Source organism: Rasamsonia byssochlamydoides, assembly GCF_041956645.1.
Source record: "Rasamsonia byssochlamydoides strain NRRL 3658 unplaced genomic scaffold VTN77scaffold_103, whole genome shotgun sequence".
NCBI lineage: Eukaryota > Fungi > Ascomycota > Eurotiomycetes > Eurotiales > Trichocomaceae > Rasamsonia > Rasamsonia byssochlamydoides.
In genome coordinates, this window is record NW_027192486.1 from 82,051 (window position 1) to 84,053 (window position 2,003).

General features: G+C 51.9%; 1 protein-coding gene across 1 annotated transcript; it reads left to right on the plus strand.

The window, feature by feature from the left end:
- Positions 1–273: 273 nt before the first annotated feature.
- VTN77DRAFT_620 (uncharacterized protein) lies at positions 274–1,363 on the plus strand (the record flags this gene model as incomplete). Its single annotated transcript, XM_069422452.1, has 5 exons — positions 274–280; positions 350–412; positions 546–640; positions 702–914; positions 977–1,363. 5 exons carry the CDS (start codon positions 274–276, stop codon positions 1,361–1,363), a joined length of 765 nt encoding a protein of 254 aa, XP_069273408.1.
- Positions 1,364–2,003: the final 640 nt, after the last annotated feature.

The window sequence follows — 2,003 nt, forward strand, 5'->3', positions numbered from 1 at the left end:
GCAAGAGAGTCGGATGGTTGGGCGCAAGTAATCATGATCGTGTAGGGCTGTCGGAAGGCGGTGAAGGATGACAGAACTCCACCAAGACCACGGAGCTCGAGCTTCAGGCCAGGCAGCTTCTGGAACGCGTACAGTGACCCTCCTCCACCCCCTCATCGCCATCACCCTCCTCTCCAGCCTATATTCCCTTCTCTTTCACAGATCCGGGGAATACCTCAAACCTCGAACCGTTTCCGTGGTCATATATCCCTTGCATCGGTCAACTCTGCAGTCATGTCGGGTGAGCACTTCAACCGCGGATTGTTGGTCCTGTATCATCAATTCTGACCTCAGTGGGTTTCTGGAACAGGAAGCGCAGGCTACGATAGACACATTACAATCTTCTCCGACCAGGGTCGTCTGTATCAAGTCGGTGGGTGTTCCCCAGTCCGCTCCCCGACATCGACGCTTTTCCGCCCGCACCGCCGCCCGCATCGTGTGTACAGGTGCCGGAAGGATGCTCCGTTGCCTAAAAGATAATAGCTGATAGGAGTCTTGGAACATAGAATATGCCTTCAAAGCCATAACAGCTGCAAACATTACGTCCGTCGGGGTGCGCGGGAAGAACTGTGCTGTCGTTCTGTCACAGAAGAAAGTCCCCGTAAGTTAACCAGCTGGATGCATTCGGCAACGAGGCTAGATAGATTGACTGTTACCTCCAGGACAAGCTGATTGACCCCTCCTCTGTCACGCATATCTTCAAAATCTCCCCTTCCGTTGGCTGTGTCATGACTGGCTCCATAGCGGATGCAAGAGCATGCGTCGACCGTGCCCGCGCTGAGGCTGCAGAGTTCCGATACAAATATGGATACGAAATGCCTTGCGATGTCCTGGCAAAGCGACTTGCCAACATCAACCAAGTCTATACGCAAAGAGTCTGTCCCGCCGCTCCTATCGGCAAATGTTGCATCTAGCTGACATACAGTTTGGGATTAAGGCTTACATGCGCCCTCTCGGTGTCGCCATCACTCTGATCTCGGTCGATTCGGAGTATGGCCCCCAACTTTACAAATGTGACCCGGCAGGGTACTATGTGGGATACAAGGCGACTGCCTCCGGCCCCAAGCAACAAGAAGCGCTCAACTACCTTGAGAAGAAGCTGAAGAACAAGGATTATGCAGAAGGGAGCTGGCAGGATGTTGTCGAGCTGGGCATCACGACCTTGAGCAACGTGCTCAGCGTCGACTTCAAGAAAGGCGAACTGGAGATTGGAATCGTTGGTGGTCCTCGGACCGATGGCAAGGAAGGGACAGATCCGGAGTTTCGAGCGCTGACTGAGGAGGAGATCGAGGAACGGTTGCAGGCTATCAGTGAAAAGGACTGAGTGGTAGCAGGGTTTATGGCCGCTGGGTGGCTGAGAAGATGGATATCTGATGGATGCTCCAAAACTGTGCAGGCATATCGAATGGTAATGAAGTCTACTGGTCAGTGACGGTGCTGTTTACCAGCTTGGTGTTGTCTCACGACATATTTTCTTCGCCTTTCAATTGCATTTCCTCCCATTTCTTCTGGTCTTGATATTTTCTCTATTGGTCATCCTGCATTGACATTCAGGTGCGCCCTGTTGACATTCTGTGGCAACCGCATGCCCCCGCAGCTGTCGACAGAACGCGGAGCCTCCGATGAGAGGCTCCGCGACAGCGCATTCTGACTTCCAGGTATCTCACTTTCTGATGCAGGGCAAGGACGTGCAGTGCAGACAGCAGCGGATCTCACGGCATGAGTTGTAAGGGGATAGAAGGCGTACATACTGGTAGGTTCGTCCAGTCTTTTGGCAAGTAGCTAAAAATGATAGATACGCCACCGACATAATTGTCTATAATTGTCTTTTTGTGGAGCGAGTGTTCAGCTTCTCTGCTGTGGCTTTCACAATTAGCAGCTGTTGTGCGTTGTCCTCAGATTTGTGGCTTGACCTAAATTTTTTTTTCTTTTTGCTTTACTTTTTTGCCTTCCATTCCCCCCCC